Genomic DNA, 21933 nt, shown 5'->3' on the forward strand with positions numbered 1-21933 from the left:
TGGTGTATTTACTATTAGTTTAGAAAAACAGAACATGCATTGAGCACTTCCTAAGGTAATATATTTGTGGGATAGCTATATTTTTCAGAGAGGGAGAGAGAAAAGAGAAGCACTATATTGGTACTGGTTCAGAAAAAGTTGTTTTGGCAATACCACATATAAAAGAAACATGATGCTGTTGGTACTCCTAGTTAAAGAGGTGTTCCTGGTTAATATGTTTTCTGGAAGTTTTAAGAACTGCTACTGTTTTCTCTTCATGCTGCCAGAACTTCAAACCTGCTCTAAGGCCCACCAAGAACTCCGGATGCATGCAAGCGATTTCTCTAGCTTTCAGATTAGCCCCTTCTCAATTTAGTTTCACAGATTTACTACAACTTTTGGAAGAAGTAATTTTAAGAACAGATTTTCTCTCATTCATCTTTCCTGTTTTTATGCAGCAGATTTTTATAGTCCCAGTTATATAAAAAGGTGAGAAATCTTTATACTGGGAAGCCATTTTATCTTCTCCACAGAATCTTATTAGTGATGAAGCACAGACCTTCGCTTCATGAATATCCTAAAACAAAATTTCCAAAGAGAAATTCTATTCAACCCTATTACTCCAAATGTACTGTAGAAGTAATGTATTTATATAATCTTGTATATTAGATATCAAGGTGACTCTCCATTTGTTCTTGTTCATTATATATACAATACTGAAACATCACCTGGTTCTCCTGGAGGACCTGGTAATCCAACAGAACCAGGTCTGCCTGTAATACCAGGTAGTCCTGGAGGGCCTACAATACACAAGCCAGTTTGTCCTTTCTCTCCTTTTGTTCCTTTTGGCCCAGGAAATCCTGGGGGACCTCTCAGACCAGGTCTTGACACACCTAACCAAAGAGGAAAAAATAAAAAAATGAAGTTAAGGAAATAGAATTTCAAAGCAAATTAAATATTCAATAGGATGAGTGAGAGACAAACATACCGAGTTCATCTCACAAATCATTTTTATCTTGCCAATATATTAAATAATCACAATGACAATGTAAAGACATTTAATAATTATCTTTAACCTCTCTTTAAATACTTAGCCCATCAAAGCTTTTGGGTGACAATTTTTTACCCCTTAGAGATATGTTTGAAGTCATATGAAGTTAAGATTCCACAAAGCTGATTCAGTATAATGGGCAGGAAGAACAATGTATTTTATTGCTGGTACTGGGCTATTACACGTACCTGGTCTACCAGCATCTCCGGGAGGACCATGTGGCCCTGCAAAAGCAATATATTTAGAACGTGAGTTAAACCACTGTGGACTCTGCAAAGTCTCTACTCATTAACACTGACTGCAAACTTTGGCCTTCTGCATTTCAAGCGTATTTTATCTTTTAAGAATTTAGTTTTGCCTGAGTAGACATCTACTGCATATGCAACTGTTGCATACTTACAATTCTCACTGAAATCTGGCAAGACACAGACGTTTACGACAGGTAGGAATAGGATCCACTGCATTTATCTTAGGTCAGGATGCACTCAATTACTTGAGAATGACTTACAGGCCTGCAGACTTGCTACTCTCTGCCACTATTTGCTCTAAAAATATACCACCTCTTAACAATGCATTAATACCTTTGCAAGGCTCAACTTCCCTGTTGCCATCCCTTGGAAGCATATAAGTAGATTTATAACAACAAAGAGTATTCACTGAATGCAACACGATCACTTGGATACATAAATATTTGTAAAACTAGAACATCAAAACACAGAAGGCAAGGATTTGCTGGATAAGCATGAGATGTAGCATACAAGATGCTGCCTCAGAGTTCAGCCCCCAAGTCCTTGTTATATTGTGAGACAGCCCAAATAATAAAACAGTACATTTTAATTTTACAGCACAGCCAAAATAAACAAAATTAAAACTTGCAGATTTTTGTTATTTTGGAATGAGAGGCAATAAAAATGGCATAAGACAACCTATGAAAGCTACAAAAAAAAAAAAAGGAGAAAAAAGTGCATGACCTTTAACAGGAGCCCTAGTGGTTTGTCTATGGCATATGCAAATAATGTGCTGATGCAGTAGTCCACTAAGGTCATGAGGAAGGACACCAGTGAGCTTAAGAGCTCTAGTCAATTATCTGTGCAAAATACTGTGCCAGCTTCATTATTTTTAAGAGGAAATACAGCCACAATTCAAAGTCTCAGGATACATTTCAATTCTGGAAGTCAATGGGAGTAATTTGGAAATACTCTTATAAAGGCAGAAGCAGGTTTTCTGGGTGCTCAAAAACCTAGCCTGGAACAAGCCCTTTGAGTGGACAGCTCTTGCTGAAAGATTCTAGTTCTGGTGCCCCACTCACCAGGCATGCCACGTTGACCTTTTGGTCCTGGAGGTCCAGGGGGTCCTTCATCTCCTTTTTCACCAACCACATAATCATAATACTCTGTCTTAAGAGAAAGATGGTAAGAAAAGAAAGAATAATAAGAATGAAGAGAGCAGCACAGTGCATCATATAGAACATTAGCTTAGAACAATGTTATGATCTCATTTATAATTTTGATGTTATGATACCACGAGACCTCTCTAATCACATGTTAATTACAAGCAGCCAGAAATGTAATCATAACTGTTATAGACAGATAATCCTAAGAGACCTGTACAAACAGATGGGGCTGGGATTTCAGCCCAATTCCTCAACTCCCAGAGAAGACCTCTGTCTGCAGATGTGATTATACAGGCAAGTTAGAAGTTGAAGACCCAATCACGAATATTACAGTAGCATGAAACAGAAAATATTATCTAGGAAACCTGGCTCAAAGCAGCACCAGCTGTATCTAGACTACTCTCTTAAATATCCATACATGAAAACAGACAAAAATCAACTACTTAAATCACATGTGCATTAAAATGACATTCCTACAAAAATTAATAATTAAGTTTAATACTATGTTATTTCAAAGTTTCTACAAATGACAGGCAAAATCAAAATGCAATTTGCTGTAACTATTTTTTTTTTAATAACCACAAATTTTTGCTCTTTTATGGATTATTTTGCATGGGCACTATTACCAGCAAATCAGTATTGTAATGATATGTAAACATCACACTGAAATTTAAAGGGACTACTAATGTACCCATTATAAAAGGAATAAAAACCTGCTTAAAATTAGAATTTAAAATTTTTACTTCTCTCCTATTGATTTTTTCCAAAAGCAGTGTTTTTTTGAGTACTCTGTTAATATCACAAATGATTTGACTTTTTACAAAGTTCTTTCTTTTGAACAATTTGGGCAGAAGGTTTCCATTAGGTGCGCATGGGGCCTTTAGGAAAGACACTGGCGAGACAGTGTAACTAGACAGAGAAATTATAGCATCTCTTGCTCTCTTGAAAAAGTCTTCCTAGGATTCTACAATTACCACCACCTGTTCTGGAACTGATTAGAGATTAGTTTAAAAATTAACCTCTGTGAATTTTTGTAACTGTTCTGTACAGTCCAATCTCCTGCCAAAATTGCTGTAACTCACTGAGGCCTAACCAGGCCCTGATCACGTATCCAGGTCTACATGAAGGAAGATGCCATCTCTGTGAGACTCCTGGCAACATCAGCATTTTGAGAGCACCATGCCTTGATTAGGGCACCACAGGACACCTGTTATTGCCTCATACAGCCAGTTTAGCTTATTCTTATTCTAATGGTTTAGAAAAATTATATGATGAAGATAATTTACACTTACTCGACCACAAGCTCCAGGTGGACCAGCATTTCCTTTCATCCCCTTCATCACAGGACAGAGATGGATTTGTTTATTAAAAACAGTATATGACATGATATTTGGCACCTGCTCTTACTTCAGTACATTACTCATAACATTGAAGACGACCTTCTGGTCCTGACCAGTCCTTCACCACCCCCGTCTCTGTTTCTTATACAACTACTCAGTCACATACACCAAAAACTACAGGAACACATCAGCAGGCATAGATGGACACCATTTCAAACACATGATCTATTTTAGCTGATCCATACCCTACTCCATGGTATCATTACTTGTCATCTTTTAGGTAAAGCAAAACATATTGTGTACACAGTGATAAATAAAATGATGTAACACCACCAAAAACGTACCTTATCCTCATCCTCAAAAGCAACAACCAAACCATCAGACAATACCTTAGCTCCTTGCTTGCCAGCCAGTCCTGGTTTGCCCTGTTCACCCTTTTGTCCCTGCAGGTGACAGTACACAGTTTTATGAGGATTAATCTTTCAGCACTCTCATCAGTAAGATCTAAAATGGAAAGTTTTACTCTTTCATGGAGATGGCAAGGTAAGTGTGACTTGTGACTTGCTCAGGGGAGTAAATGTCAGGAAAAGAGTCAGTCTGGGGAAAAGAAAAATCAGGAAAAGAGTCAGTCAGTTCCACGTCTGTGGGAAACACCACAGGTGTCTCATCCAAGCCTGCCTTTGTAATGGCGCACTCCACCAATCCCAAGGTGGAGCTGCTCTGGATAGTACAAGTGTAGGAGGCTCTGGTTTGTCCTCCTCTACAAACAACTATTTCTAAAAGGGGAGAAACTGAAGACAATGTGAGACTCACAATCAGCAACTCCCTCTCCCAGAACTTTGTCAGTCTACATGATGGTGCTGATATCAAGAGGTGTCACTGAGACCAGGAGGGAAAATAGTGCAGGCTGCTGCTAAGGCTTTCTGCAAGTGCGTACAGGCCAGGAAAAGGGACTTCTCAGAGGTTTATGCAGTTGAATGCACCGCCAGTTAGTAAAGTTGAAACGGGAACAGAGCAATGATTTGTCTTTGTCATGACAGGAATTTTTCTTTCTGTTAGCTGAGGCAGTAGAGCTTTGTGTTCTGTCATTCCACGTTCTTTGTCAGACTGGAATATGTTTAGACTGTCTGTGAAGGTTGTTTTGGCGCAATGAAGATGTTTTAGTAAGATATACATGAAGTGAGCTATTCTGACTATAAGAATTTTGATAAGATATTTGTAAGGTCACTGTGACCCTACTGATGATGTTGAAGTGGAAGTGAAGTAAATACAAAAATAATTTATATTTAACCAATTGAATTCAGTATTCCAAATACATTTGAACAACTTTATTTTTAAAATTAATACACAAATAAGATAATTTAGGTTCTAAAATGGCGTATTTTAAGAATTATATGATGACAAGATGACAGTTTTAATACCTCGTTTCAGGCCAAGGCAGCTGTGACCTTGACAATAACTTTTCTTTGTAAAATAATGTCTTTGATCCTAGAGAATAAGAACTATTCATTTTGCTTCTTGATACATGAAGTGAGCTCTTTTGCAAAAATGTCGATGTGACTAGCCAGAATTAAACTCAGTAGAATTAATTTTGCATAACTTGGACCATGTCTCAAACTCATTAGATAGTCAGCAGCAAGCAACAGGTCTTTTTATTTCACACAGAAGAGACAATATCTATGAACTGAGCCTCTCTATTTGCATGAAACTATTAGGACACGGTATGTCCCAAGGCCAGCTGTGTGAAAGGAAGTGTTTCACAGTATACTCAAGTCAACATTTTCAAACACATTCTGCAATAGGAAGAAGCTGTGACAGGAAGATATGACCATGATAAACAGATGACTATTACTTAGAAAACATTTAGAAGGCTTCCTTCATTACCGGTAAGCCAGGTGGGCCTGGGGCACCTTCTTTTCCAGGTTTACCCTGCAAAAGAAAAACATACAACAAAATTTAAAAAAAAAAATATTAAGATGATCAAAAGAGGGGTCATGGCATTCCAAGAGCATAACAACTAAATGCCATGCATATAACTGTGTTTTAGGTCTTTATAAATTTTGAAAAGCCATTAAGGTTATTTTTAAAATGTTGATTATGACATTAGTTATGATTAGAAATAAAACTCTACAAAACAGGGAGTAAGATATTCCCTGGACATTCCTCCTCCTATGGAGAATTAGTTGAGGTACTCCACCAGCACAAAGTGCCAGGCAAGTGCAAAAAGCTTGGTGCAAAATCAGGTCCTTGCAGAAGCAAGACAAATTATAAAACAATACAGCAGCTAGCAGCCCCCCTGATGGTGAGCCTGGAAAGATACTGAAGGAAACCTTTTCTCTTACAGGAAATGGGGTTATGCGATGAAGATAAATTATTTAATCAAAAAGAATAGGGAGTGCACTTCAAAGTTATTTTAAGTATGGAAGTAGATGGAAAAGTGAACACAGAAGTGCCAGAGGTATCTGCTATTTTCTATGGGGCACAGTAAATTAGGCAGCTTTCTGCTGGGGTCCTGGCATCTGGTGTGGCAACAATACATGTTAAGCAATTCATAATGACAAAAAAAGAAGACAAAGGGAAGGGAGAGGAGGGGTGAAAATGGGGAGAGAAACAGAAGAAAATTAAACCATAATTCTGAATGTGGATACCTTATTTGCCACCCTGAAGGCAGAAATGAGGAAAACCTGGTTAATTAAAATCGACGGCAGGAAGGTAGTGATAATATAAAAGGGGGGTGGACAACTATGAGCTCAGAGGAACAGGGGAGAAAGTACATTTTAGAAATTTGCACAAAATAAATCAATGAAACTTAAGATAATTTTGAAAAAGATGACCAGACCATGAATTATGATGCAAGCATCAGGAAAAAACAGCAATACTCAAAAGATAGCAGAACTTAACCAAAGGTGATACGTCAGAAGAGAAGAAGGGGAGCTGGAATGATGTCACCACAGGCTCAAAACTCATTTGCATAAAATAATTTTTTTTCCTAGAACATAGAATCCAGAGCCATTTGGTATTTTGTGCTCATTGATATAATTTCAATAGCAAAAGGAAACATTTTGTTTTAATTTTAAAATAGCCAGTCAATGTCGTAACACTATTTGTATTTCCTTAGCATTCTTCAGGGTCAATAGGCAGAAACGCAAGGGTGCTCTACTATTTGCTCCACAAAAAAGGAAGGGAGAGGTAAATTAAGAAGACTTCTAAAATACACCGCATGACAGGACAGAGCTTTTGCAAACAGATGACATAATATGGAAGAAACACACAAGATGAAGAATAACACACATTGGATAGCAAGAACTTTTAGTACTTTACACCAGTAACTCAAACGTAAATTAAAATTTTCATAAGGTATAGGAATAATAAAAATAACAATCAAGTTTCACTATAGCATCACCATCATTATAGCACCATACAGCTGAACAAAGAGCAATCTAGGGGTAGTACTGGTCTTGTCTTGCTACCTTTCCTTGTTGAAGAAAATTTATTACAACAAGAAGTATGGGAAGTTTCAAAAGATATATGTTTAGACTGAATATTTCATTTGAAAATTATTTTTCTTAATATTGCTTCCAAAATGTATTCAGAATCAAAATGTTTTGTTCAGAAAAATGTCACAAAACATTTTGATTCATTTGGATATTTTACAGTTCTTCACCAATTACATATTGATAAACTGTTATAAATTAATAAAGTTTTAGTTACTAAGAACCTGCATCTTTCATTGATTACGTTTTATCTGGAAGTTTGAAAGCCATGTGAATGCGAAGTATTACCTTTCTATTTAATTCTGTTAAAAATGTAGATATACTCAAGTAAATTACACTTTAATGCGTATGCTTTTTAAAATAAACATATTTTTTATCATGTGGCCATAAAATTATGTAACATTATGCTGTTAATATAATAACTCTTATGACAACATTCTGCACATTTCCACCTACCTGCTGGTTGAGCATAATAATGTAAGTCTATTGCCTGAAGTAAACCCAGTGTTTCAAATTCTCTTCTACGTATACACTGGCACTATAAAGTCAGTATGTGTTCAGAAGAGCACTTTTTTTTTTTTAAACTAAGTTTCAACAGTAGAACCTTTACAGCAAAACAAATAGAACTGCATCCACCATCAACTGACCCTTACTTCATGTACTCACAGTATGTGACCCTACAAGAACAGGCTTTCACCTCTCTAGTCTGGTTTACTGGATGAAAGAGTTTTTGAATCTAAGAAAATTTGCTCTGAGTAGCATTGAAACGAAAACTGGAGAGCAACACTTGAGCAAAACTGCTTTTCAAGAATGACTACCACATGTGTATTCAATTGTTTGCACATACCTGTGCTCCAGGTTCTCCTCGGTCACCCTTTTCACTCTGAGAATCACCAACTGGCCCCTGTAACAAAACCTCCATCAAGATACCCATGCTTTGAGACTCACATTTTCTAAACTAAGTATATCTTTTATAATTTTATCTTTTAAAAGAAGTACAAAAATAAAGCATAATTAGGATGTTATTAATAGATATTCTATTCATTAGTTCTATTTTACTCAGTAAAGGTTGGAATAAGTAATGTAAATACTGGACTCTAAAGAGAGCTTTTACAAGGTGATGCTGCCTGAACATCTAAATTTAAAGGGATTTACTTCTGGTCACTTACTGTAAACCCCATCAGCCCTGGAAGTCCTCTTGATCCTTTTTCTCCTTTCTCTCCTTTCAAGTCCTATTACACAGAATGTAAAAAAAATTAATATGGTCTCTTGCATTTTTCTGTGCTTACCATAACACTCTCAAGTTTTACAAATAGGAAATCCTTATGTTATCAGCAAGCTTCTTCAAGCAGGCATGGTACCACTTAAATAACTAAAAGAAACAGAAACTTCATATCAGCACGCCTGCCTAAGTCTATGATGTTTGAAAAAGAAACTGGCTCTGCACATCTGAACATAGCGAGTTCAAAAGGACCCACCTGAGACTGCACGCAAGGGGACTGGAGTAAATACCCCCAGAAATGGCAACAAATTGCAAGTGAAAAACAAATAAACCTTAGCTGCTAGTTACCTAGCTGGAGCTAGTTACCTCCAATATGTAAATGCAGTGGCTACCCACATGATCCTTGCCTCTGTGGCTTCAAGATTAGACAACCCTACTGTGTCGTACTATTACGTATTGGGCCACACCTTAAGGTTGTTGTAAAGCCAAAGTTTATGGACTACCTAATCATCACCTGGTTAGACTTATACCCAAACCATTTATATAAGGAGTTTTGAGGGGTTTTTAAACCTTAATGCCTATTGTGTCTCAAAAGTCACCAGTCACCCATCATGAACTGCCACAGCTGTGACTGGGAAGTGCTCCAGGTGGTCCATATTTGATTTAAACAGGGAAGAGCTGCTGTGCCTAAAAGCTGAACCTTGCTTCTGCAATCTTTCTCTTCCCTCCTCAACACGATCTTGATGCAAAATCCACTTTTTATTTTAGCACATAATTGAGAGGAATTTTTAGTAACTCTATAGATTAGATACAAATCAAATAAGGAAAGCAGAGTCAAGAAGAGGTTGAAAACTTCTTCTGTTAATATATGAAGACTTAAAACTGTGTATCAACTACTGCTGTTTTAAGTTCTATAAGAACAAAATGCAAGAATTTTAATTCACAAAGTAATATTTAAAATGAAAGTTGAATCAGAGTATTTCCTTTCTCCAATGCTCATTGTTCTCCCAATGCTTTCCATGATTACTCATGTTCCAGTAAAAACAGTGAGAAAATGAACTATGAAATGTACACAAACATGTTGTAGGCTTTTGTGAAATTCTGGTAGTTCAGAGTCCTGATATTTTCAGTAATGAGGCCAGGAGGTTAACACAGCTGTGGCTTTGATAGCCATTCAGGAAAATCCATGTTGATTTGGTGAAGCTAAAAGTGATTTACTTTTCATGTATGCAGAGATCCATAGCAGGTGGGTTACTAATAAGCATTTAGCATTCCACCGGCATCGTGCAGATGTGCACATAAATACAGAGGCCTCAGCTGAGTTGACTGTACAGACACACTCTAAGAAGAGCTTAGTACCTAACTAAAGTCTGAAAAATGTTAGGATGGGTAAAAGGAAATATTATGGGAACAATGAAGATGAAAATGTCCTCTCAAAGTAAAACCTAGTAGAATGGCTTATCTGAATTTGATATTTAACCATTTTACTACCGTCATATTGTCTGGTCCACTTAATGTCACAATAACGGTTCCTGGTGGTCCAGGGGGTCCACTTAACCCAGTGTCACCCTTCAAAGAAAAAAGAAAAATAGAGCAATTACAACCAGTGTGTTTTTATTGTTTCAAATATCTGTCACTATATTTCTGACATTGTGAAAACTTTTCTGTCATTACACTTAGCTGTTAATACAGTTTATATTTCTCTTTGCTTGCTATTTTTCTTCCAGTAAAAAGGCAGACGGAAGACTTAAGACTACTACTATGACAACCCTCTCCTAGCTAAGAAATATAAAAATGCATATGCTGATTTCTGTTAAATTATCTAGAATCAACTTAAATTTTTAGTACTATTTGTTTAAAAGTTATACAACCATTTTAACCCTAAAACAGATTTAAAAATCTCCTTGATTACAATTTTTCTCTCAATTTGATTTAGTCAATCCATCAAATACATGAACTGTCTTTAATGACATCCTCAAAACTGCAGTCTATGTATTCCAGGGAGAGGATTGTAACATAGTGCTGACAGATAAAATTAGCTTTCATGGGTCCTTAACCAAAAACATTAATATTACAGTACACTTTTTCATTAAGGGTCTTTCAGAACAGGGAAAGTCCTAAACGTGATCTCTCCTATGGAGCTCGGCATAACAACATCCATAATTTCCAGTGATTTTAAGCCAGTGGAATGCCTTTGCATGCACTGGCACTGTAACATCAAGGAATGCATCACTCCTTCATAAGGAAGCAAGATGCTCCATGGTCACCTGAGCTAATGCTAACAAATAATCAGTTCTATTTACTGAAGTTTTCCTGGGAAACTTCTAGCATGTTCCTGGTAGTAATTACAAAGTTAAAACCAACCCACTGACAGATAGTGCTGTTTCGGTTCACAGCTGAATCTCTGCAGGTCAGTTAGCGCAACTGTGAGATGCCCCAAGTTCTTGAAAGTGTCCTGTAAGGACATTCAGACTGACTATGCTGGTCCTCCAACTGCAGGCTGAGATCCCAAGAGACAATATATGTATTTGTAGTCATTTCTAGCTTAACGTCAATTACATGGGATACAAAGTAAGAGCGTGGATGACAAGTAATTCAATTTTTATTAAAGATCTGGGAGGTTTTCAGGCATCATAAAGGCTGACACTGAAAAGATGTTGACCATAGGAAGTTGTGAGTCTACAGATGCTATATATTTACCAATGTTTACATGCTTAGATAAGCATTTAGGAACACTCTGCAAATGATATACAAATGAACTTAACGCCATGTGTCAGTAAATGTTAACTGCTGGTTCTTCTTAGGTTTTTACCCTTCCATCAGGAAGTTTATATCATTGGCTCTTATGTTAAAAGTTTGTCCTTAGATATTAATTGCTATGTTTCCATTTTCCAATAAAAGACTTCCACATACGTACTGAAAATTATTTTACAGTACTTACTTCCCCAAACATTTCACCATAGTATTACAGAAAAAGCAGAAAACAGAAACAAAACTTAGAAGAATATTTTAAGCATTTTATACAGTTACCTTTTTTCCTTTGGTTCCTATTACTTTTAGTCCCATAAGACCCTGTAAAAAAATCCCCAAATGTTATTTTTTTTTTAATGTTAAAAAAACTATAAAATGAGTTAATAGATGTTGCACATAATAGGTAGTTTTCATTTTTATTACCAATCTGAGACTACCTTAGGTCCAGGAGGTCCTGCTTTCCCTGGTATTCCCTACCAAAAAAGAAAAAAAAAATCTCAATTTAAAAATTACAATCTTCAGCATCAATATAGCTGTTTTGAAGCAACCAACCCAATCTTCACATGAGTTACATCACTATTTTTATTCTTTCTTCCACCTTTACAACTGCAATTTGTTTTAAGTGGGTTATAATGTCTATACAGTCTAGTTGCAAGCATACACATATCTCTTAGAGTTATACAGGTTATTGTTTAAAGTGAATTTATGGGTAATTATTTGAAAATTCAAATTTATGCCTACATGGAAAAGGATGCTTCTGAAAACAGGGAAATTATCATGGATAACAATAATCAAAATAAACTAAGGAAAAAAAAAAAATCGATGTGTGCAGAAGGATATGGATTTTGCATACACATGTCTCTAGACCTCAGACAAGCCTGGGAGAGTCAGGTACTTCTATTTGTGCAATTCTATAGGTTTCTGGGAAAAATCAAAGGTTAAAGTAACAAGTGAGACATAAGTTCATACTCACTGACGCTCCTGGAGGGCCCTGTGGTCCAAGTTCCCCAGGATACCCTTGAGCACCCTGGATACCCTGCATATTAAAAAAGAAACAGGAATAAAACTCCTGGCAAGATTATGAACCAACCACAACGTTAAGTTCAATGAACTGAATAACAAACAGAGGAGCAGCACTGCCTCTGATTTCCTTTTCATGTCCCAGGATAACACTGAAGTATAATTCCTCCACACTGCTTCATTGGTTGGCATATGTTTTGAAACATGAGAAAACATACCTGTTCTAAAATTAAACTACTCAAGTGAGGGTGTATGTCCTGTTTAACTGTGGACATTCTCCTAATCCATATAGTCCTGTTGCTAGCCTTTAATCTTCTGAATATTCTACACAATAAATTCTATACTTTAAAGCTTCATTTTCAAAGAAATGGAAAATGAAAAATTTTTATTTTGCTTTTATTTTAATGTCCTCCATTTATTATAACAGCCAAAAGAGATGTCTCTTCTGCCTTCTATAAATCTCCATTTTTTTAATATGGATCATACTGTCCTTTGTTGGTACTCTAGAAGTTGAGCTGGTCTAATCTGTTCTATATTAATTCATGGGGAATTTTTGCAGTGGGACTTGATGGTCATTGTAGGTCCCTTCCAACAGACCTATTCCATTCTATATGTAGGGGTAAACCTCCAAATCTATGACTAGTTTGTCTCAATTTCTAAAGTATTGTTGTTTGTCTGCAATCTAACCTCCCTATCTCACTTTGCTAACACATAATCGACACTATTGATTCTGATGGCAAAATTAATTACTGTTGTCTTGGTGTACTCTGTTTTGTGAAGTCAGAAGAAAGACTTTGAATATACCGTATCAAGCAGATTATATAAAGTTAATATTTTTTAAAAGACGCAGAATTATTTTCTGGTTTAGAAATTAGTGAGATACATATTTTTATATATAGTATTTTTTACAACACAATAAAATATACACAATATAAAAATATTTGTATATACACACATATTATAGACAATGTGTTTTATATAGATAATTTCTAGATATAGATATAACCTCACAGTCTGAATTAATTCTGAATTACCTGACGTCCAGGCATTCCTGGCAATCCAGGATCACCTTTTGCACCATACCCTTGGTTGTATCCATCTGCAGGGCACCCCTGGACAATTAGATAAAAAGGAAGACAAAAAGTTATGCTGTAGAACTCTGTAGTGGAACAAATCATCTAATACAGTTTGTAGGGAAATAACCAACATCAGAATTGCTTAGTGATAACAACTGTCAACTATGGATAGTTCTAACTTTAAAATAGATTTTATTAAACAGGATATACCTTTTTCAGGCACTCCAGTTCTTTGTTAGGAGCAGTCTTCATTTCAGACATACATACATTGCTCACCCACAGTCCTGACCTTCAATTTTTTATTTGGTACTTTTTATACCTTTAAAATACTCTAGTGCATCTGCAGATTTCCATATGAATTCGTAAGCTGTTTGGGGGAGGAGCTTAGTTATTTGTGTGCTTGACAGGGTTAAATTCATTACATTCAATAACAGTAGTTAAAGAGGAAAAAAAATTAAATACTGTTTTGTAACCCAGGGTGACTGCAACTAACAGACAAAGCATCAAGTTTTGTGGTTGATTCTTCAGGAAAGCAAACCTTCCGCTTCCCCATGAATGGAGATGTTAAGAACTCTCTTCCAGCAGCGCGCACACACACAACCCTGTTGACCACCAAGAAATATTTCACATAATATGGTGTAAATAACTGACCTTCTCTCCTTTGATGCCAGTAATACCCTAGGGAGAAGAACAATCATATTATTAAAACCACAAAGTAAAGGAGACAATGGTGAAAGGACACATTCTAAATATTCTCTATGTTCAGTGCTCTTGAAATTATTTATTTTCATGGACTCAGTGTCTAGCCAGGTACATGTTTACTGTGCCAGCCTTCAATTTAAGAAGAAAGTGCATATTGTTAAAAAATAGTCCAGTCTCACAGTTACAACCCTACAAGTGAAGGCAGAGCAGTTTTGAAGCCTGACTTTTATAAATTAATAAATAAAATCAGGAGAGCTGGTAAAGTAAAGACCACATTTAGAAGTTATTAGATGCAAAGCCACTGGAACTTGACAGGCAGCTTTTCTTTTCCATTTGTTTAGAAGTTTCTTTTAAAAACACATTTCTACGGAGAAAAAAACCAAATCCTAGGGTTAAAGCAATGCAGCCAGCATGAGAAGTTCTGGGTTTAATTCCTGGTTCTTATTGACTTAATTATGCTATATCCTCAAAGATATTTAGGCATGAACTGAAACGGCAATCTATCAAATATATATTGGACGTGTTTAGAGATGTGCGTGGTAAATTTTCATTAATATCTCTTGAGACACTAAAGAGCTAACACCAGTCAATGAATTTGCATGCAGTCGTTAACTAAGAAGTTGAGGCCCAACATGCAGCTGATAAAGCATTAGTTTTAACTTTGGTTTCTTTACCACACAGTTTTCATATTAATAAAATGAGGCTACCTATGTATTCCAACTGTTTTCAATACCAGCTAATGTGAGGCTTTACACTCCTTCAGTGACTGGCTTTATGGGATAGATATGCACAAATACTGAATTTCACAGACACCTACTGGAACCCCTGGAGCACCTCTTCTACCTGGAGGACCTGGAAAACCTCGATCACCCTGTAAGTAGTAAGAGTGACTATTAATGCATATTATTGCTTATTATTTGGTCTAATTCTAGCAAATGTGATTACAAAAGAAGTTTTTAATGTCATCATACTAAAACTGTGAGTTGCATTACCACCATATTTGGTAGAAAGGGCACAGCCTCATTGTATGGGTCTTGACTTCTATCCCAGACTCCAGGCTTCATTAGCTGTGTCAGATCACTTCACTATTTCACTAGAAACATATGATTTTCTGTAGCAGGCATTCTTCTGACTCCCTCTTTCAGAACGCTGGAAGCATTTGCTCATCCAGCAAAAAAAACCCCTAGTAAACCTGTAACTTAACATTAAGCCTTTTCTTTTAATTGCTTTCAGGACTTATGACTTGTCAACTGCATGCTAGATACAAAATAAAATAAAATAAAATATAAAATAAAATAAAATAATCTGTCTCTTCTATTACCCATTTCAACAGAAAGACAGGTTGGATAAAATTGATTAGGTCTTCTGGATTTTATGAAAAAGTTTTATCTGTCAAACTATCAAACATTATTTTTAACTTTTTTGCAAAGGCACTAACATGTATTATTTAATTATCTACCCTCTTTCCTCTGGCCTCATGATTCCAATTTTTCCTAGTTCATAAAGTCACAAAACAAAACAAATCAAAGTTGTATATCGGAGGAACGATTCAGAATGCTTTTTGGCCATTCCTAAGCACAGCCAAACACAATCTCCGTAACATTCAGCTTGGTTTCTACCTTTGTGCCGTTGCATCCTGGAACACCCGGGCGCCCAGGAGGACCAACAATTCCCAGTTCACCCTAAAAAGAAGTGCTCAATTGACATAAGCTTTGTTTTTGCACATTCATATTACCCTACAGCAACATTGAAAGAGTTCATGCTGGAGCAGTGTTTCACAAGACTTGACAGATTACCATGTGTTCTTAAATTATTACAATGCATAAGAATTGCTGATACTAAGATTTTTATCTCTAGGCTAATTGACAGAGACAATGCTGATGTTGAGACTAGAGTGAACACATTGGGTTGAGGATAATTGTGTACTGAAGACTGTAGTAAGAGAGAAATGGTTAAATCAGTTTCATTTTTACTTACTGGAAGGCCTGGGGGACCTGAAAATCCAGGTATTCCTGGGATTCCCTAATGATATAAAAACAGAGGAATAATCTTACAAATATTAAGCAAAAGCTCATGATGCAGGGTTTTGGTTTTTTATTTTTTAATCGCATACAGAAGGAGGAGTGCAATTATGACTCTATGAAAACATCACTATTTCCTTAACCCTTCTGACTGTGAACCAAGTATAATTGTAGCTTACACACTGTTAACATAGACTAGTTTTGCCCACAGAAAAAGCCCCAGAACAACTCTGCATGGAATTCTAGTCTGACTTTTTCATAGCACACCCCAATACAGAATACATACAGCATGAACCTCATACAAAAGGTGTATCAAAAAAGGCAAAAGTTCTGAAAAACAGATAATGTATGTGCATACTCCATGTCATAAATTTAAAAAATACTTTAAAATCATATATGTCTTGGTTTTATTTTTCACAAATTATTGAATCAAATTGGCATTCAATTACATACAAGTTTGTTTAAAATATGAATACTTACTCGTATACCTTTGGGTCCAACTAAGCCCATAAGCCCTGGGGAACCCTAGATCACAAATGGAAAACAATGTATTTCAATATAATTGAGAAAAAGCACATATTCATCAACAGGACATGCAGTATTTCTATTATTTTACCAAAACCAACATGCCCACACTAGACTATATAAATAAATAAATGATTTGCCTATTACGGACACTAAAGCAAACAAGCATTTAATACAACTTGCAGAAATCGCGGCGTCTTACCCTCCCTTTCAGTGTTTACAGGAGATATATCTCGTTATAGGTCAAAAAAATAACAGTCAGGGTATGCTGAGAAAGCAGTTGCTGTGGATCTGTTCGAAGTATGATACGTGGAAGTGCTTCCCTGTGAGTAAATAGCTGGAAGACTATCGGTGATGTCCATGTAATGATCAGGTATATGAATGTACCAGCCTCTCTCACCTGCGCTGTTGTGCATGGAAAGGAAAGGCAGGAGCAGGCTGAAAGGGGGCTAAGCTCAAAAAACTCTGGGCAACATTTCATTTAAGATAACATACAGGCACTGAATGGGAATAGCTAACTGGAATACACTACAGTAGATTGCATTCAGGCTAACAGAGATGTTCTTGCTAGACAAATTAGCCTCACTTTTTGCTATTCTTGCAGCAGTTATTATCACCTATTAAGAGGGAAATGCTCTACTAAACACTCTTCAATGAGTTCAAATAAATGGCTCATCAACATGTATGAGATCCATCATGAGTATCAGTTCCACAAAGTATTGTAAAAACATGATAAGACAGAATAATGCAACAATACCCAAACAAATTATAACTAGAAAAAACACTTGTTTAAAGGTGTGGATAAGTGCTGGAGCCACATTAGTGCAGGTCCTAGACATAATGTGATTGTGGCAGTACCTTCCTGATTTATACTGTGGCTGAATTCACACCATATTTAGACACAAATAATTCTTTCACCAGAATCAATTTATTGATGACAGTTCCTCAAGACAAATATAAACAAAATGTTTTTTAATGAGCAACTTATTTGCTTTTTCTGCTCATGCAGGAGTAATTGAAAATTCTTATTCAGCCTCAGTTTAGGCATACAGGAAAGAAAGAGAGGCCAAGTCATTGAAGTCACTCTCTCCATACTGCAAGCAACTAGGTATTTCCTAAACAGACCAAGATTTACCTTAAAAACCATCTTTCCCTTCAAATTTTCTTAAATATATTTTCACATTTGCCTCAGTAGTAGCTTGTTTGCTCTCTTTCCAGCAATAGATGTCAGAGTATACTGTTAAGTCAAAATTGAGGTTATGCTGCTAAAATCTATTTAGACCCATGTTCCTTGCCTCTGGCAGCTCAGTCCAGGTGCTTTAGCACTGGCCAGTGGACAACTGACAAAAAAAGCCCATGTTCATATCAGCTACTTCGACTCAGTCAAAAATGACTGTTGCAGCTGATAACTACACAACATCCCTCACCAAACAGGAGACTCTGAAACAGGTTTTGGTTTGTTTTGGTTTTGTTTTTTAAAACAGAATTCTCTACCCAGTAATATCTCACTTTCATAGTCAAGCACAGTAGTTCCTCTGTGTCTCCCTGTCTCTCACATACATACCTACCTTTGGTCCCTGTGGCCCTGGCGGCCCTTCTGGACCAGGAAAGCCTCTATGACCAGGTGGACCTGGCACACCAGGAAAACCTTTTTCGCCCTGTAAATGTTAAGAGAATTAAGTTCTTAAAATATCCTTATTTCTAAGGCACTCATTACTTTTGGCACCTCTTAACTTCTACACATCTGTCTGCTGCTGTGGCAGATACATTACCCTTGCCCATACTGATCTGTCTTTGTGGTCCCACATAAGTGCAGCCTAGGCCACATGATACCACTGAAGTAACATGCTCATAAGATTGAAGTTTATATCTTCGGCTGAAGATATCAGAAGACAACAGTACTCAAGATTTTTCAAAGTACAGAAGTTAACTGGCAGCATGTAAAGCTTAAGAACGCAGCTGATATATAAACAAGGAATATGTATCTATATCGTGTTTAGTCCCTACAAGCTAAACAAATCTAAATCCATCATAGCAGCCCTAATTTGTAGTTGGCAAACTTAATGGCTGCTGCTATACAGTAAGGTCAATTCCAAATCATCAATACCTCCCTTCACGCAAGCCATGGGAGTCAAATGCAACGAAACCGTTCAGATAGAATAAAAGACATTTGCTTTAAGCAACAACTTTTTTAAATTGTTCTGAGTCTCAGAGATTAAGACACCCAATTACTTTTTCATGTATTTTTAAGGTCAAATTCAAATAACCAAAAATATAAAGGCAACATAGAAGATTAAAGCTACACAAATAGCATATGGGAGGCTAAGTTACAGTGGAGGGGGCATTTTCAGTTTTTTATTGAAATATAATGAAGATGCAGGTCTTATCTTAGTAAAAAATAAAGTGTTTCAAGCCTAGAAACTCACAGAAAAGATGTTTCAGCTCTTTAGATACCAGCAATTTAGCATGCTCAATTTTTACATCAGTGAAAAGCTGCCTATTTGAGACCTTTTACATCACAGAATGATATGGGAGATAGTGTATGGGATTATCGATTCTCTCAGAGTCAATATTCCTATTGCTTTATCAAGGAAGAGTTATATAAAAAAGCATTTGAAATTCTGCTGTGCAGAAGTTCCAGTTTCTTATTATTTGATGTACAAGATAGGATCCAAAATAATTCTCGGGGAAGCCAAAATACCTTGGCTTGTCCCTCCACCAATTCTCGCCCCTCAAAATCCCACACTCACCAGATTTTAAATAGGTTCTGAATTTAAAAAAAAATTCCAGAATATTTTAACAAAAATTAATATAAAAATTGCATTATGAAGTATTATGAAATCTGTATCATAAACCGGCATAGCTTTTAATAACAAATAATTTATTTCATCCACCAGCGTCCCAAGAAAGGCAAAAAAAGGATCATGCCATACCAAGACGTGCCACTGGAGGGGGTGTGGTACTAACTCACATTAAAACGAAGGAAGTCCTTGATCTTCCTCCACTGAGCTGCTACCCCCTCACTGCAGCAAGCCATAGGGTGCTCTGCAGATACAGAGCAGCACTGCGCTCTCCTGACAGCTTCACTCCCCTCCATACAGTACAGGCAATTTTATCCACACTTTCTTCTTGACAGATCATCAAAGGATTCTCAGGTTGGAGAATTTCTTAACACTGAACAGTTATCAAAAAATATTGATTAATGCAATTGTCCTGACCTTCCAAAGCTGCCTGAAAAACTTCATCAGTGTAAACAATGATGAACACTTACCTACTAATTGCTCAGTTGCTTTAACATGGAACTGATGAAGACAAGTTGCAGGTGTTCATTCTTATTGATATTTCTCTTTTAGTGGGCAGCTTATTTTTTTCTAATTTTTCAACTGATCTCTATTTTACTGGTTAGGACAAAGTCAGGTTAGACCAACTAGGAACATGAAAAATAAGCGCTGAGATTTTACTAAAGACATGAGTATTCTCCTTTCCCACTTAAGAAAATATGTTTTAATAATTAATATATTTACTTAGTGAGAGCTTTCCTTCACCACTGAAATGAAGCTTCCTACAGGCAAGACTACCAGTCTTTACTGTGGTGCAATATGACATTTTTTCTTGGTAATAAAAGTACATGAGTGAAGTTGTAAGTTATTCTTTACCAGCCAGATGCGTCCATCAATGGGACTAATCACAACCATAAGCCTACACAGACATCTGGAATCTACTGATAAGGTGATGGCAATCACTGTGTCCACACTTAGCCTGAATTACAGCCATGACTTCTTTAATAATGCCCCTTTCATTTGTGAATCAGTTGTTTTTCCAACTACAAGCCGGAGTTCGAAAGAATTTTTTGGCACTTGTGTAATTCAGGTTTGTCTAAAAGCCACTCCGAGCCTCTGCCAAGCTGCTATTGGCAACAGGCAGAGCTGCGGCTCTCTTATAATGGATTTGATGCTGTTCCTTCACTGCTGGCAAGGTGGTTGTGATTAGGACTCAGAAACCCATCCCCTGTGTCAGTCTGCAGAAGATATATCTGTCTGATGCCAGCACATGTAGCTTTCCTTCAGGAACCAGAAAAAGGGGGAAGGGGTAGAAGGGCATGGTCCAAAGATGAAAAGGGGAAGCACTGAACATGACACTCTTGATGGCATTGTTAAATTTGTAACAGCAGAGCTGCTGCCAGGGTTATGGTATCTGTGGGCATTTGTTAGGAGTTTGTGAAAGGGAACTAGTGCTTCAGACAGTTGTTCTGTTGGTTTTCAAACACCAGGCAATGCTGTAAAACTAATGCATTGAAAAATAAAATTAAAAATCTTAGTTGAACATTGTCCCCAGAGTTATTTTAACAGATTTTTGTAAGGTAATGCAATCCTTTTACAATTCTCTGTAGACTGTGTTGACAGAATACCATCACACAATAAATTCACTCACTGTATCAACTCAACTAATGTGTTAACAATTTCCAGGTATAAGATAATCTTAAAAAATGAAAAATATATCTGTTCTTACCTTATTACCTTTCATGCTATCACAAAAGCAGGGATTTTTACCTTTGCATACACAGCTCTGAAAAACAAAAGGACAAACTTAATAAAACTATTTTTCTCATTGTGCTGTTTGGTGAGGGGCAAGTAAGATCTCAGTGGTTTTAGTAAGGTAATTATTTCACAGATAACTTTAAAAAAATGTTCATGAAGAATGCCAATTCTCAAGAGCGGAAGAACTCATTAATCCTCTGTACTGTCTTTTGAGACAGATAAGGACACTAGTTCAATTTTATACTCAGAGTGAAGACCAAGAAGCTGTGTCTAACACCACCAGGGTTATAATATCAGTATGAAGTATAAAATTCAAGAGCTTGGGCTAACAGCACTAAACATTGATGATTCTTTAAAAAACTTACTATAGAAACAAACATATATGTTGGTATTGTTTTAGACTACAATGATAATTCTTTTTATTTTAATCTATTAACCAATAATTTTCTGACATTTTGTAGCTGCATTGATCTCCTGATCCTGGCTCATGGTACCTAATACAATTAAAAAGGACCCTCAGCTTTGTTGTTTCTTAATTCTGGAGGTTTCCTGAGCCAAGCTGTGTGACAGTGAGTGCACTCACACAGCCGTAGCTGTTACCCCATCATGTCCATGTCTTCAGGTGAGCCTGGAGTTCAAAGCCCTCATTTGGAGGGCTGAGTGTTGAGTCTGTGACCTCTACTGCTGGAGTATGGCATGGCTTTCTGGGAGCAACTACAATTTGGGAAAATTCAATGATTAATCAAGTATGAAGAGACATTTAGTCTTTTATTGTTCACACTTAAGTGAAAAAAACAGCCAAACAAAAACCCAAACAAGGA

At 36.6% G+C, this 21933-nt stretch overlaps 1 protein-coding gene across 1 annotated transcript in view; it reads right to left on the bottom strand.

Annotated features, from left to right (window-relative positions):
* Nucleotides 1-21933, bottom strand: part of COL4A3 (collagen type IV alpha 3 chain) — a 67443-nt gene that overhangs the window by 32210 nt on the left and 13300 nt on the right. Inside the window, exons 2-21 of the mRNA XM_064457766.1 lie at nt 21084-21140; nt 18143-18232; nt 16530-16574; nt 16006-16050; nt 15648-15710; nt 14846-14899; nt 13978-14004; nt 13285-13362; nt 12204-12266; nt 11668-11703; nt 11510-11551; nt 9971-10048; nt 8427-8489; nt 8105-8161; nt 5648-5692; nt 4153-4206; nt 3716-3757; nt 2340-2427; nt 1219-1254; nt 708-872 (exon numbers count right to left, since the gene is read on the bottom strand). Coding sequence (XP_064313836.1) covers nt 708-872; nt 1219-1254; nt 2340-2427; nt 3716-3757; nt 4153-4206; nt 5648-5692; nt 8105-8161; nt 8427-8489; nt 9971-10048; nt 11510-11551; nt 11668-11703; nt 12204-12266; nt 13285-13362; nt 13978-14004; nt 14846-14899; nt 15648-15710; nt 16006-16050; nt 16530-16574; nt 18143-18232; nt 21084-21140 — 1228 coding nt within the window. The remainder of the gene's footprint in view (nt 1-707; nt 873-1218; nt 1255-2339; nt 2428-3715; nt 3758-4152; nt 4207-5647; nt 5693-8104; nt 8162-8426; nt 8490-9970; nt 10049-11509; nt 11552-11667; nt 11704-12203; nt 12267-13284; nt 13363-13977; nt 14005-14845; nt 14900-15647; nt 15711-16005; nt 16051-16529; nt 16575-18142; nt 18233-21083; nt 21141-21933) is intronic.

The sequence above is a fragment of the Phalacrocorax carbo genome, chromosome 7 (assembly GCF_963921805.1).
Source record: "Phalacrocorax carbo chromosome 7, bPhaCar2.1, whole genome shotgun sequence".
Taxonomy (NCBI): domain Eukaryota; kingdom Metazoa; phylum Chordata; class Aves; order Suliformes; family Phalacrocoracidae; genus Phalacrocorax; species Phalacrocorax carbo.